We start from the raw sequence: 13,131 nt of genomic DNA, 5'->3' as shown, positions 1-13,131 counted from the left end.
TTTTATTATTTTATTTGTTTATTTTTATGTGGTGCTAACAATTGAACCCAGTGCCTCACATGTGCAAGTGCTCTGCTACTGAGCTACAGCCCCAGCCCTCTTTTTTATTTTCTTGGGAAGCATAGAATTTGTTAAAGTAGTGAGTTATCTCTAATACTAAATCAACCTATTATGAAACCTGTTGTAAAACATTTAGTAAAGTCTAATAAGTATGGAGAAAGAAAACTATGATTATTATAAGATATAAGATAATCACATCTAGAAGATAGCGTGATTCCTAATTTAAAAATAGATCTGTAGTTTCACATCAAACAGTAGTTTGAAACTTCTGGGGTTTTTTATCTTATAGTTTTTGGAATTCTGATATATTTGTGTACTTCTCAAATGTTCATTAGAACTTTCTGTTAAGCGTATTGTGAGTGAGACCAACAGCAGCATGGCAAGGGGAGTTGGAAGGCTTGTCAAAAATTCAGTCTTAGCTGGGCACGGTAGCGCACAGCTGTAATCCCAGTGGCTCAGGAGACTAAGGCAGGAGGATCTCGAGTTCAGAGCCAGCCTCAGCAAAAGCGAAATACTAAGCAACTCAGTGAGACCCTGTCTCTAAATAAATATAGAATAGGGCTGGGGATGTGGCTCAGTGGTTAAATGCCTCTGAGCTTAATCCCTAGTAGCCCCTGCTCGAAAAAAAGAAAAATGCAGTCTTGAGGTGGTGCATGCCTATAATCTGAGTGACTCAGAGGCTGAGGCAGGAGGATCATGAGTTTCAAAGCCATCTTGAGCAATTTAGAGAGGCCCCAAGTAACTTAGTGAGACTGTCTCAAAATAAAATATAAGAAGGGCTGAGGATATGGCTAAGTGGTTAAGCACCCCTGGGTTCAACCCCTGGTTCCAAAAGAAAGAAAGAAAAGAACAGTTCAATACAGGCACAGAATCAAAGAAAAGTAGTTCAGGATTGGACTTCTTATCTAAGATAAGATTTTACATTTATATATAAATAGAGAGAGAGAGATATCTTCCATAGAAAATATAATTTTCCAATAGTGTATACCTTACTGTTGATATTTAGCTATTACCTGAAATTTGTTAGGTCTCACTCACAATATGCTTAACAAAAAGTTCTAATGAACATTTGAGAAGTATACAAATATATCAGAAGACCAAAAACTATAAGAAAAAAAAAAAGAAGAAGTTAAAACCCCCAGGTAAAAGCTAACTCTTTTTTTTTAAGTAGTTGGATAACATGCCTTTTCTTTTTTTAGTTGTAGATGGATGCAGTACCTTTATTTATTTATTTTTATGTGGTGCTGAGGATAGAACCCAGTGCCTCATACATGGTAGGCAAGCACTCTGCTATAGCCACAACCCCAGCCCCAACAATATGCCTTTATTTTATTTGTTTATTTTTTAATGTGGTGCTAAGGATCAAACCCAGTGCCTCAAATGTGCTAGGCAAGTGCTGTGCCACTGAGCTACAGTCCCAGCCTAAAAGCCAACTTTTTTTCTTTTTTTTTTTTTTTTTTTTTTTTGTACCAAGGGTTGAACCCAGGGGTCTTAACCACTAAGCTACATCCTTAGAGACAGGGCCTCACTGAGTTACTAAGGCTGGATTTGAACTCATGATCCTCTTACCTCAGCCTCCTGAACCACTGGGATTACACATGTGTGCCACCATACCCAGCCAAATCCAAAAAGCCAACTCTTTTTTTTTTTTTTTTTTTTTTGAGGGCAGGGTACCAGGGATTGAACTCAAGGGCACTCAACCACTGAGCCACATCCCCAGCCCTTTTTTGTATTTTATTTAGAGACAGGGTCCCACTGAGTTGCTTAGTGCTTCTCCATTGCTGAGGCTGGCTTTGAACTTGTGATCCTCCTGTTTCAGCCTCCCCAGCCACTGGGATTACAGGTGTATGCCACCATGCCTGGCTCAAAATGCCAACTCTTGATTAAGCCAGAGCACTGAAAATAATCTATGGAGTTTATATGGTACAGTTAGAGTTTCTGCAAAGTAATTTCCTTAGTGTTGAGTGTGCTGAGAAGAGAATGTGAGCGTGTGCAATTGGACCTCTCCAGCTGTGATCCTAGAGTCAGACCAGGTGATGTTCTCTACCTGTCTATAGACTAAAACAAACAAGGATGGTGGGAACCAAGAGGTTGAGATTGCCCGCTGCCATAAGGGACAGTACTTTGGAGAGCTTGCACTGGTTACCAACAAACCTAGAGCTGCTTCAGCTTATGCAGTTGGAGATGTCAAATGCTTAGGTAAGAAACATTCTTTATGCATTAATACTTTTTTTTCTAATGTCAGTATATTACTATTTTCCCATCAGCAATCCTTGACTTATTCTGCCAGCTCTCACTCACATCTAGGCCTGGACAATTTGTAGTTTGTATGACCAACCAGAGATGGACAAATGTATTCTTTCAGCATGCTTTTTTTGTGGGGAGGGGGGAGTGCTGGGCATTAAACCCAATGCCTTGCACATGCACATACTGAGCTCATGCTTCATCACTGAGCTACACCCCAGCACCTTAGAAAATATTTCTGAGCACTGAGCACTGTAAGAAAGGCATTCAGGCCCTCCAAACATGTGAAAAGAGGCACATGTCCAGGGCTGTTGGGGAACAGGATAGGCAGATGCCACTGGACTCTGCAAGTTTTAAACTTAAATGACAGTCCTGCTACATTCATATAGAAACATCACTTTATCCACATACCCAGTATCCCAAAGTCTAATGTTCTGCTTAACGAAAATGACTTAAATTATTAATGAAGAGAATTCATTCTCTCCCTCACCTCTTTTTAACAATGCAGTTATGGATGTTCAAGCATTTGAGAGGCTTCTGGGGCCCTGCATGGATATCATGAAGAGAAACATCTCACACTACGAGGAACAGCTGGTGAAGATGTTTGGCTCTAGCATGGATCTGATTGACCCTGGGCAGTAGATGTGCCACATCCCAGAGCCTTCTCAGTGTGACACCAAAAACTTTCGGTCAGCCACAGAACATACACAGAAGACAGACACGACAAAACTGTTCCTGCTGTTGCCACCGCTGCTGCCATTGCTGTGGTTATGGGCATATAGAAAACTTGAAAGTCAGCACTAAAGGATGGGGAGAGGTTTGACCCACACCTCCACTTTGCTTCTGAAAGCCCATTATTAGACGACTTGTAATGATTACTTCAACCCAGTTTTCACATCTTTGGTTCAGAATGGCATGTCTCTCCAACAATTTAAGTGCCTGATACAAAGTCCAAAGTGTAAACATCCTCCTTTCCTTTCTTGCTGCTACTGTTGCTTTTGGAATTACCCATAAGGTCTGCAGAAACCTGTTGTATAACTGTAGACATCCTCCTTCAATCTTTCTCAAGGAAGATTACAACCTCAATTTCCTTGTTTGTCTTTTGAGAATGTCCACAGTGTGTTCACAGTTGCTGCCTTTAGTTTTACGGTAGAAAATGGCAGCAGATGTAATAGAGGTCTGTGGTCCAGTGGCATTGTATTGTCTTCTGACAGCTGCACACATTACAGCTGTCTCCAAGCCCACAGTGATGCTTAGGGAAAGACCCTGTCTAGGGCCCAGAAGGTGAGTACTCTAGAACAGACTGAAATCAGTGAGACCCATGTTAGAACAGAAACTTTGTTTTTTTTTTTGTTTTTTTTTTTTTTTTTAAAGAGAGAGTGAGAGAGGAGAGAGAGAGAATTTTTTTTTTAATATTTATTTTTTAGTTCTCGGCGGACACAACATCTTTTGTTGGTATGTGGTGCTGAGGATCGCCCGGGTCGCACGCATGCCAGGCGAGCGCGCTACCGCTTGAGCCACATCCCCAGCCCAAGAACAGGAACTTTGGATTCATCACTTTTTACCAGTAGTAGAGAGCCAGGAAAGGTTTTTTTAGGTTAAGGGTTCTAGTTTTTTATTTTATAGTTAGTTTTTGTTTTTGTTTTGTTTAATCTCTGTGTAGTTTGCATGAGTGAATTGCTATCCATTTAAAAGGAGCCCAGGGGTAGCCAAGTTAGCTCAAATGGTTAGAGCATGGTGCTGATATAAGAAGCCAGGATCTGGAGGTGCCATTGCTTTTTATGACCTAAAAACTTTCCTGAGCAACTCCTGCCATTTCTTGTTTCCAGTTACTACTACTGGCTCATGACAATATCCTGACAAGAGTTTGTTACCCATAGAGCTCTTTTGTTCTACTCCAGAGTTGTTGCATAGCTTGACTATTGAAACATCAATTTTTAAACTTTATAGAAGCAGCAGCTAATTTTTTAATTAAAGAAGATTATTTCTCTATTTAGGAAATTCCCCTTAGAGATGTTTAGCTTGTATTTAAAACTTTTAAATCAAGAGGCCATTTCCAATATATGTATAAGGCCTTTTTTTAAATGTGTATAACTCAGTAAATCCCTAAGAGATTATTTGTTGGCATTTGAATCATTCATGTTGTGGGTAATGATGGAGTCACCCAGTCACCTTTCATTGTCCACATAAACTAGACTGCTTTTTCCATAGACACTGTGGCCAAGAGATTTCCAGAATGAGTAACCTACCAAAACCTTGGTAATCCCTCCTTTTTTCTTGTGTTTCGTGAAGTGAAAGCAGAAAAACTCTTCAGATTGCCTTAGACAATGTACATTGCAACTCTCAGATTTGTGAAAGGCTGTAATTTATACTCCAGGTAGCTAGCACTGGGATTGCCTGTGCGGTGAACCTGCATTTTCCTAAGGTCCTTTTCTGTAGTATTGCTTTATCAAACAATTCAGGAAGTAGGTCTTATGCCCTTAATAGACAAGAACTACACCTGTTTCTTGCAAAAGTAATAGGTACTTTGGCTTCAGTAGTGACTTACTAGTCCAGCACCAGAACTTGTGAAGACTATTTGAACACTGAGCTAATGCTCCCTCCCCACCCTCTGTGCCAGCCTTAAATAGGGCTGGCTGTGGTTCCTGTGCCAGAGTTAACTCCTGAAGGTTCTCACACATTCCAGTCTAGTCTTTCTTTTGACAAGCCCTCTTTGACACCCCTGATTCACTGATGGTTGCTGTTTTACAGAGTTTCAGAATTCATCAGGTCTAACTCCTTCTGCTCCAACTACTGTCTAACATATGGATCATCAGTCCAGACCCTCCCTGCATATAAGGGCCCCTGTGGCAAGGGATGAGGATGTTGCTGAGGAAGAGACAGAGGCTAACATGAGCGAAAAAGGACATAGCCATTACCACAGTGCCAGGGACAGTATTCCAAATCTCTGCAGCTTGGAGAATCAAATGTAGCAGACCAAGTTTGACTCAGGACTGAGGTATCCCCATTGTGCTAAGTAAGACCTACACTGATAGCTGAGCCTCATGGGGAGAATCCTGTTAGAGCTTCCAAGGGTTAGAGAGCTTCACATCTTCTTTTCTGGCTTTGCTCTGTTGATTTTGAATGGTAAGAAGGTTCCTGAGAGCCTTGAGGTCCAGCTGGCGGTATTGTCCTTCCTTTTTACCTCAAGCTTATCTCACTCACTGTCTTCTCTTGGTTTAATTCTCTGAAGGAAGGGTTCATGTGCTTTTTTCCTCTTAGTCCATAGTCTTCATATATAATTGTGTTACATATAATTGCTATAGATTCTCAGAAATCAGGGTAGAATTTTTTTTTGAGCAGTTTAATGAGTAAATTCAGCAGCAAAGTGGCAAAAAAAATAGTTCTCCAGTCACAAGAGATTATTTTCATTCTCTTTTTGCCCATATTCCCTGCTCACAATGGTAAAGTGGTCAGTTAAGAAATGCCACTGGCACCCAGCAGCACCCTGGGCACACAGCATTTCATGTCGTGTCACAGTATACAGTCTTCTCTCTTTTAGAAAAAGTAAAAGAATTTGGCACAGAGAAAAAGGAAAAGGACCCATGAATGTCATCTTTTATCCTTTGTTTTCATTTGGCTGATGGTGGAAATTTTGTTATTGACAAGCACTTGTAAACCAGTCTTGCCAAGGTATGAGTTGTTTTGATTTTTCACTACAATTACCTCTTGTTGCTCCTGTCTTGACTGCTGACGTTCCTCAGTGATTTTAATGTCTATTTTATGGGAAGCGGCCTTCCTTCCTATGGGTTTCCTTTTACACACTGTAGGGCTATCTTTATACTTAAAAAAAAAAATGGTGAAACTGTCACTAACCTCATGGGGGATTTGCAGAAAACCACTCAGCCCACCTTGAACAAAGGTTAGATTCCTCATTGTTTTTTAACTCACTGTAATAAAAGAAATCTAATTCAGCATTATAGTGCTACCTCAAAGGTAAAAATGTTTTAAGGTCATTGGTCCTGAGTTCTATACATGGTGTTTGAAGTGTCTTTAAATTGGAATTACTTTTTAAATCATTGGGGTGAATCTCATTTTAGCCTGTTTTACACTTGTATTTTAATCTTTGAAGAATAAGTGATTAGAAAGCAGTCAATCCTTGCTCTGTGATATTGAACATATAACTAAAAATTCATTCAGAATTTAATCATTGTTTGCCATAAACAAGGTTGGATTTTTTAAAAGAAAACTCTAGTGCTCTAGTGCTCAGAATTTCACTCTTGGTTAATAAAGGCTGACAAATCATGTCTGGTTTTCTGGTGCAGTCTTGTGTCATGTGTTTGTACTCTCTCTTTTTTTTTTTTTTTTTTTTTTTAGAATTTTTTAATATTTATTTCTTAGTTTTCAGCAGACACAACATCTTTGTTTGATTGTGGTGCTGAGGATCGAACCCAGGCCGCATGCATGCTACCGCTTGAGCCACATCCCCAGCCCCTGTACTCTCTTTTTTTTTGGGCTCCATGGATCACAGAGTTCATCAGGAAGATACACTGTTGAAACTGGTGTATGAGCCCTTGAAAATTAGGGAGGAAACCTGGGTATATGTACTATTCAGAGTTCTCCAGAGAAACAATCAATAGGGTGTGTGTGTGGTGTTTGTAGAGAGATTTATTATAAGAAACTGGCTCACATAATTGTAGAGGCAGGAAAATCCCAAGATCTGCAGGATGAGTCAGCAGTGTGGAGACCCAGGACAGCATATGGCTTAGTTCTAATCTGAATCCAGAGGCCCAAGAATCAGGCAATGATGTATCTCTTGTCTGAAGGTCAGCAGGCTCAAGCCCCAGGAACTGCTAATGTTTTAATTTGAGTCTGAGGGCAGGACAGAAATCAATGTGCCAGTTCAAAGGCAGAGAGAAAAAAAAAAATTTTTTTTTTTTTTTGTACTAGGGATGGAACCCTGGGGCACTCAACTACTTAGCCACATCTGTGGCCCTTTTTTTTTTTTTTTTTTTTTTGTATTTTATTTAGAGACAGGGTCTTGCTGAGTTGCTCAAAGTCTCCTGAATTGCTGAGGCTGACTTTGAACTTGAAATCCTCCTGCTTCAGCATCCCAAACTGCTGGGATTACAGGTATGTGCCATCTCACCCAGCAAAAGTCAGCTTTTTTGTTCTGTTTAGGCATTCAAATGATTTTATGAGACCCACCCACCTACATTAGGGAGGTCCACCAAGTTAAATGTTAATCTTGGCTGGGTACGGTATCAGCTTGTCACTCCAGCTATTCCGGAGGCTAAGGCAGATGGATTGCAAATTAAAGGTCAGCCTGAGCAACTTTAGTAAGATCCTGCCTCAATAAAAGGGCTGTCTCAATAATGCACCAGTAAAGATGGGGTTTGCACATGCCTATAATCTCAGAAGCTCAGGAGGCTGAGGCAGGAGGATCGAGAGTTCAAAGCCAGCCTCAGCAACTTATTGAGGCCCTAAGCAACTCAGGGAGTCCCTTTCTCTAAATAAAATACAAAAAAAGGGGGTGGGGTGGGGATGTGACTCAGTGGTTAAATGCCCCTGAGTTCAATCCCCAGTACCAAAAAAATAAAAAATATATATATTTAAAAATTAAATAAAAGCCTGGGGATGTACCTCAATGACTAAGCACCCCTGGTTCACACACACAAAAAAAAGTTCCACAGCAATGTCACAATCATATCTACAGTCTCTGTCTTAAAGAAGGAACATTACATGAGGACTTTACTTTCTGTGTTAGTATAACAGGAAGCTAGAAATTTGTCCCTTCAGAGTTACACAAACATGTTCTCAATGATCTTAGTCACTTAATTTTATAATGAAAAAAAATTAAAATAGTATCACTTGTAATGTGGAAAGAAACTGGGGTAACTTCACAAGGCATCATCCTGTACCCACATTCTCTGAAGAAAAATGCCCCATCACAGATGATGGCCAGTGATACATACTGTTATTTGACTGGGGACATGCAGAGTGTTAACCCGGAACATAATAACAGTTGTGAATTAAGATGAGTATTAACAAGTTCTAAATTGGAATATCAGAAATTAGATCTGGGGGCTGGGGATGTGGCTCAAGCGGTAGCGCTCTCGCCTGGCATGCGTGCAACCCGGGTTCGATCCTCAGCACCACATACAAAGAAAGATGTTGTGTCCACCAAAAACTGAAAAATAAAATATTGAAATTCTCTCTCTCTCTCTCTCTCTCCCTCCCTCCCTCCCTCCCTCCCTCCCTCCCTCTTTAAAAAATAAATAAAAATAAAATTTAAAAAAAATAAATTAGATCTGACTTGGCTAATTTGTTCATTGACCAAACCCTGATGACTAGCTATGGACATTCCTGACACTTTACACCCAAGGAATTAACTAGTTAATGGTACTGATGTCTACTAGGGAATTCTTGGACCTTCCCTTCACTGATTGAGTTTATCCTCTTAAGTTTCTAGACTGCTGCAGATAGCAGCTGTGGTCTCCCATTTTAAGGATGATTAAGCTCCCAGTGACTGTTGCTTTTTGTCATGCAGCTCTTCTTTCTGTAGGCTGCCTTTGCCTGTTCATAAAATGAGTGGTATAGACACAAAAGCATGCAGTTCTACCTTGCATCATTTGATTCTAGTTATAAAAGTATCTGGAGGAGGGTTGGGTTTGTGGCTCAGTGGTAGAGCATTTGCCTAGCATGTGTGGAGGCCTTGGGTTCGATTCTCAGCACCACATATAAATAAATGAATAAATTAAAGGTCCATCAACATCTAAAAAAATATTTTTAAAAATTATCTTAATGTTAGTCATTTGAAACATCATGAGAAACATTAGTTAGAGGTGGCTTTCTGGGATAGGTTTACTTTCTGTGATAACAGCTGCCAAGAATTGAATTTTTCTGTGAAATATTTTTTTTAATATATTCTCCATTTAATAAATTTAGACTTATTTACGTAATACAATTAAACTACATTAATTTGAACTTTTCTATATTGAAATCTGATAATTCAAATTTAGAATTTTTAGAATATTTTGGCTGAATATCATCATTAAACTATATCTTTAAAATAGATTACCTGGGGCTGGGGATGTGGCTCAAGCGGTAACGCGCTCGCCTGGCATGCGTGTTCAATCCTTAGCACCACATACAAACAAAGATGATGTTTCTGCCAAAAACTAAAAATAAATATTAAAAAATTCTCTCTCTCTCCCTCCCTCTCTCTCTCTCTCACTCTCTCAAAAAAATATATCTAAAATAAAATAGATCACCTAGAGAGTTCAGGTGATCTATATAAGAATACAAGAATAATGAAGCTAATTAAGATTAAAAAATTGCTTTGAAGTACTTAAAAGTAGGGCATTCTATACAGAAAGTACTCAATAGTCATTAAACACTAAATGAACATAAGATGCTTCAAGTTCTTCCCAATCACTATTCTATATTAATTAGTTTAAAATACCATTTGGCAAATTGATCAGTTTGGTTCAAGCAAATTATTTGTATATATACACATTTTATCTTTCCTAATAGAGTTCCCTGAAGGCATTCATGTCTTGTTCATCTCTGCATCCCTAACAAACATAATAATGTTGTATGTCAAGTATTATGGTTGACCAATATTTACACAAATTAACAAACCGTGTTAAGTACTTGAAGCTCACTTGACAGTCTTATAACTCACTGTTTTTCTTTTAGTAATTTGTTCTGCTCTTCCTCATTAGTCCACATTAGTTGATGTTTTTATTATATATCCAAAGAGCACACTTTACCCATTTATTAACTTTAATGAATTTATTTACAGCAAAGATAAGGATACAAATATCTTCCATATATAATTGGTAAGATATTCCTTCATTTCTGGGACTGTAGCATATGCTATGCTACCCAGGCTGCAGACGTTGAAGTGAGAAGAATGGCGCCTCTTGGGCAGTGGGATGTGGCAGCCTGCTCATGTCCTCTGGCTCAGGGGCTAATTCACAAGATTTCCATTCTAAGAATCAACCTATAAACTAACATTATTTTCGAAAGATTGCTAAGACAGTTTGTTTTGCTTGAAATAGGAAAGATGGTTTAGTCAGAACAGACATCAACTTGACAGTGTCATAATGTCTAAGTGAATAAATATTTCTCATTGAATAAAATTTTGAAATATTTATAAAGTTAATAGCTATCTTGGAAATTAAGCAATTCACTGACTATTCTTTCACACACATTTACATTTAATTAGTGCTAAAAGTAAGATGTTCATAATTTCTCCAGTATCAATCTGAACATAAAACTAACTTAAAATAATAAGATGCAGGTTCCAGTACAAATTTCCTAGTTAGTCATATCATCCTGGACAAGCCATTTTAGATCTCTGCCTTCACCCACATCAAGCAGGGGTAATAATAGCTTTTTTAAACCTGCCTTCTAAATAAGCAGACATAAGATTATATGGTAACATTTTGCTTAAGTCACTAATCACAAATAAGGTAAACTATATAAGATTTTCATCATTCTCTGCTATTTTCTAATATTTGACTAATATTTTTATAACCAATGTAAAAATCGCATGTTTAATACTACAAAATTCAGTAGTTATACAAGGGTGAAGTAAAATGGTAAAGCTAGTCATAAGAATAAACCCATTCAGCCATGTTCTCATTTAATTATGTTAAAAATTATAAAAATAGGTAAAATTTCACAAAAATATTTCTTCTTATGGTAGTTTAGGAATTCTTGCCCACATCAATAGATTGTCTGGCATCAGCCACGGCCTCAGGTACTCGAACAGTCCATAAGATTTGGTCAAACAGATTTGGCAGCGCCACCGTGATCTGTCTGTGAGCCCATAAGCCAGATGGAGCATGTCATTCTCATCAGTGATTGTTTCTAACTTCTCATATATGTGATCTTCAAAGATGAAGTGACAAGTAGAGCTAGCCAAGGTTCCCTCACAAGCACCAAAACCATCAATATCTAGATTATTTTTAACCACAACATCTAGAAGAGAGTCACCAACTTTTCCTTTGGTTGTTAATGTTACACCCTCATTGTTTATAAAGTGGACTGTTATCTTCTGAGCTTGCGGGTTGCCCGCGCGCCGCTGCCCAAGCCCGGCCCGGGGTTCCCAGGCAGGCCGCCGGCCCCCGCATGGGGTCCGGAGAGGAGCAGTGGGCGGCGGGCCGAGCCACCCAGGGCCGCCGAGGCGATACGCAGGAGCCGGGAACTCCCCGCGGCGGCCATGGCCCACGGTCGCTAGCTGCTGGATGGACGCAGGCCTCCCCAGCGGCACGGAGGTGAAGGCTCAGCGAGCTGGGCGGAAGGACGCCCCAGGGCCGGGGCCTCTGTGAAATATTATCCCTTCATCTTTTACTTCCCCCCAGCCAGAATCCTTGATCTGATGGGTACTTTTTTTATTCTATAAAACCAGTTATCTAATTTGCCTTTGTATAAAAATATAGACAGTGTCCAGATCATTGGTATGCCACAGGGCATAATGGCCTGGCTGCAGTGTGAGAGCAGAGAAAGAGCTCTCTTAGATACTAGAACCTGACTCTGCACCAGTCACTCCTGATAGGCAAAAGAATGGACATTGGCTAGTCGGCTCCTAGGGATAGCAGTTGAAATGGAAGATACCAGTCAAATGCCCAAATTTTTGGCCATAGGCCTACTCCTTCCTCCTGCAGAACTGCACATGGCCAAGGGGCAAAAGTCACTTTGTGTATTCTGCTTGAAGTCAGAATCCAGCAATGTCCTGTCAGACAGGATCCTCCAGACCCCATGATGATGGGACAGGAATGTTCAGTTGTTTTTTGTCTATTAAAAATATAAAAAGGAAGAAGAACTGAAATCTAGACCCAGTAGATAAAGCAAAACTAAGTATCACAGCATAACATCCAATCATAGTCATACTGGACATTTTCATTCTGAACCCCGGGGCACGGGCTTTGAGGGGACACCTCCAGTACAGTCTACCATTCCTTCCAAAAGCCCACCACATGGGCAACTGGAGAGGCAGGGTACCTGAAGTTAATTCTCAGCCTGTGGACAAGCAGGAATGAGTTTTTAGGAGATGTACATCAGTTCAGGTGTACAACAGAACCATGCTGCATTTTACCACTTTGACCAGCAGGGACCAGGCTGTCCCTGTGCTTCTTTAGGTTCGTGGCCTCCAGTCCCAGGTTGTACAGCACCCCAAGTCTGGTGTGAGAAATGAGGCTTCATCCAAGCCCAAACTCCCCATCAACCCCCAAGTCTCAGAGCAAATCCCAACAAGAAGCAGTTAACTCAGCAGCTGCAGTCTTGGCAGCACTGGGGTACAGAGCTCTTTTCTGACAAGGGCATAGATAGCTGAATGGGAGAACACATTCCCCTCAGACCCTAGAGCTTAGGGAGTTCCATCTGGCTGGAAATTCCTAGCTGAGGCTGGCCAGAGGAGGATTGGCACTTCTCCTGAGCCTCAAATGTCTCCTCTGTAAAAAGGCAGTAGCCTATGGCAGGTCATCCACCCTGGATCCCCCGGCTTTGCCTGCAGACTCTCACCTACCTCGTCTGGGCCAAGGCCCAACTATAGTAAGGGGGTAGGGTCTGATGCTACATGATTTTTACCCTTGTACTCACTTAGAAACTCAAATTTCTAACTGAGCATAGTGGTGCTGGCCTATAATCCCAGGTGCTCAGGAGGCTGGGGCAGGAGTATCATGAATTCAAAGCCAGCCTCAGCAACTTGGTGAGGTACTACTAAGAAACTCAGTGAGACCCTGTCTCTAAACAAAATATTAAAAAGGGTGGGAGTTGGGCTGGGGATGTGGCTCAAGCGGTAGCGTGCTCGCCTGGCATGTGTGCGGCCCAGGTTCG

At 40.5% G+C, this 13,131-nt stretch overlaps 1 protein-coding gene and 1 pseudogene across 1 annotated transcript in view; one reads left to right on the top strand and one right to left on the bottom strand.

The window, feature by feature from the left end:
- Positions 1–6,607, top strand: part of Prkar2a (protein kinase cAMP-dependent type II regulatory subunit alpha) — a 74,587-nt gene extending 67,980 nt beyond the window's left edge. The window contains exons 10-11 of the mRNA XM_026383818.2: positions 2,118–2,259; positions 2,813–6,607. Coding sequence (XP_026239603.1) covers positions 2,118–2,259; positions 2,813–2,946 — 276 coding nt within the window. The 3' untranslated portion in view covers positions 2,947–6,607. The remainder of the gene's footprint in view (positions 1–2,117; positions 2,260–2,812) is intronic.
- A 4,381-nt stretch (positions 6,608–10,988) lies between these two features.
- Positions 10,989–11,517, bottom strand: LOC113179421 (adrenodoxin pseudogene; annotated as a pseudogene).
- Between the last annotated feature and the right edge of the window lie 1,614 nt (positions 11,518–13,131).

The sequence above is a fragment of the Urocitellus parryii genome, chromosome 2 (assembly GCF_045843805.1).
Source record: "Urocitellus parryii isolate mUroPar1 chromosome 2, mUroPar1.hap1, whole genome shotgun sequence".
NCBI lineage: Eukaryota > Metazoa > Chordata > Mammalia > Rodentia > Sciuridae > Urocitellus > Urocitellus parryii.
The sequence above is the reverse complement of the archived record's forward strand: the minus strand, read 5'-3'. Positions and strand labels throughout refer to the sequence as shown.